The sequence below is a fragment of the Mandrillus leucophaeus genome, unplaced genomic scaffold (genome assembly GCF_000951045.1).
Source record: "Mandrillus leucophaeus isolate KB7577 unplaced genomic scaffold, Mleu.le_1.0 Scaffold28, whole genome shotgun sequence".
Lineage (NCBI taxonomy): Eukaryota > Metazoa > Chordata > Mammalia > Primates > Cercopithecidae > Mandrillus > Mandrillus leucophaeus.
In genome coordinates, this window is record NW_012102920.1 from 2,216,373 (window position 1) to 2,218,752 (window position 2,380).

General features: G+C 64.3%; 1 protein-coding gene across 1 annotated transcript in view; it reads left to right on the top strand.

The window, feature by feature from the left end:
- Positions 1–2,380, top strand: part of CCDC183 (coiled-coil domain containing 183) — a 13,726-nt gene that overhangs the window by 2,493 nt on the left and 8,853 nt on the right. The window contains exons 2-5 of the mRNA XM_011985169.1: positions 775–896; positions 1,386–1,463; positions 1,679–1,846; positions 2,073–2,177. Of these exons, the coding sequence (XP_011840559.1) occupies positions 775–896; positions 1,386–1,463; positions 1,679–1,846; positions 2,073–2,177 (473 nt within the window). The remainder of the gene's footprint in view (positions 1–774; positions 897–1,385; positions 1,464–1,678; positions 1,847–2,072; positions 2,178–2,380) is intronic.

Genomic DNA, 2,380 nt, shown 5'->3' on the forward strand with positions numbered 1-2,380 from the left:
AGACAGAGTCTCGTTCTGTCATCCAGGTGGTATGCAGTAGTGTAATCTCAGCTCACTGCAACCTCCACCTCCCGGGTTCAAACAATTCTGCCTCAGCCTCCTGAGTAGCTAGGACTACAGGCATACACCACCACGCCCAGCTAGTTTTGTATTTTTAGTAGAGATGGGGTTTTGCCATGTTGGCCAGGCTGGTCTCGAACTCCTGACCTCAGGTGATCCGCCCACCTCAGCCTCCCAAAGTGCTGATATTACAGGCATGAGCCACCGCGCCCGGCCTAGGACTTTTAGTTTTAATACCAGGACAATCCAGGACATGGAGGAGCAATCAGACCCCTTACTGCCCACTCCTTGACAGAGCTGGGAGAAGGGATCAAAGGGACCTGCATGGAGGGACTGAATCAGAGAGTGGGGCTTCAAGGAGACTTGTGAGCATAAGAGCAACACGGGCTCCAAAGCCAGAAGGGACAGGAAAACGCCTGCCTACTTCCATGGGCAGCAGATCCGGAAGGGACCACAGGACCCTGCCATCCCTCTCCTTTGCTTCACCCTCCTCACTTGTTCACCTCCCCGCACCTGTCCACTGAGAGCCCTTCAGACAGCTGCTGCTGGGCAGTGGAGGGGTGTCCCCCAGGACAGGGCGGAGGAGGGATCTTGGCCGTGGAGGTGGCATCCCTCTGGACCCTGGGGCCTCCCTGATGCGAGCCTCCCCCGGGGGATTTTAGGCCAGGCCCTTGGCCCAATCCTGGCCACTGTGTCCCCTCCACCTGCCCACAGAGCAGTGTCGGGCACTCCAGATCCAGGGGATGAAAGAGAATACGGACCAGAACAAGGCCACGCTGGCTCTCCTGCGCAGCAACATCCGCCGCGGGGCCCAGGACTGGGCTTTGGCCAAGAAGGTGCACAAATGCCGCCCCTCCCCTCTGCCTGGGGAGCAGGGCAGGAGCTGAGAACACACACACTCGGAGGGCGGGCACCTCCTCTCGCCCCCACCCCAATCTTTCTGGATCCAGGGGGCATGTGAGGAGGGGCTCTGCTAGGACCTGTGCCCTGGGCTCCAGTCACCCCAGCATCCGATGGGCAGGTTCCCCATCACCCACCCCGGAGGGCTTGGCTTCTGTGAGCCCACATCCTGCAGCAGGGGCCCCCTCTGGCTCTCCGGCCAGCTAGGGGACACCTGGGCCCGCCTCTGCATACCCCCCCACCACATCGCCTCCGAACTTGGATGGCCAGGATGGAGTCCCGCGGCTCTCTGCTCTTCGTGAGAGCAGGGGTCTCGCTACTGGGCTGGAATGGGATACAAGAGGCCCTGGGGAGAATGCCTGGAGGGGCCAGCGGCTGCGGGTGAGCAAAGGGCCCGTCCTAGCTCAGCCGCCGCCGCTCCGCAGTATGACCAGTGGACCATCTCCAAGGCCTGCGGGAAAAACTTGCCTTTGCGACTGGCGCACTGCCGCAGTACCATGGAGGTAACCAGGCAGGAGGGGCCTCGAGACCCAACCCTCCCCACCCCTGCCAGCGCACCCCGCCCACTAGATGTTGCGGAGCCGACAAGGGACGGAGCAGGTGCCCAGCCCCAGGGTCCCTGTGGGGGTTGCCATGAGCCTCCATCCGCCCGCCTGCTGGCGAGCTCCATGGCGGCCCCCTGCGCAACCACGAGCGGGCGGTGCCCTTCCCGACCCAGGTGGCGCGGGAGAAGCTGCGCAAGTACGTCTTCGACCGCGTGAACACGCACAACCTACTGATCCACCTGGTGCGGCGGCGCGGGCAGAAGCTGGAGAGCATGCAGCTGGAGCTGGCCAGTCTGCGGAGCCAGCCGGACGCCAGCAAGGAGGAGCTGCGGCTGCTGCAGGTGGAAAGGCGGGGCTGGGAGGGCGGGGCGGGGTCCACTGGGGCCGGGCTCACGGGAGGGGCGGAGCCACCGGGGGCGGGACTCGCGGGAGGGGCGGGTCCACTGGGGAGGGCTCAATGGAGGGGCGGGGCTAAGAGAGCACGACCCCCTCCGGAGAAAGCCCAGCCCCGACACCATCCGGCGGCAGGTCCCCACGCCCTCTCACTGCGCCCTCGGTCCGCCCCAGATCATCCGCCAGCTGGAGAACAACATCGAGAAGACAATGATCAAGATCATCACCAGCCAGAACATCCACCTGCTGTATTTGGACCTGCTGGATTATCTGAAGACAGTGAGCCCAGCGGCCCGGGGAGGGCGGGGGTCCGGGGCTGGGATCTGGGAGGGGCGGGAGGGGCGGGAGCGTCCTGGGGCGGAGCCACCCCGCACCCGCCAGAGAGGGAGCTCTGCTGGAGCACCGGCTACGCAGGACGCCAAGGCATGTGGAAAACGTTTTTTAAAACTGAGGAGGCACAGCGAGACAGACGTGGAGGAGCA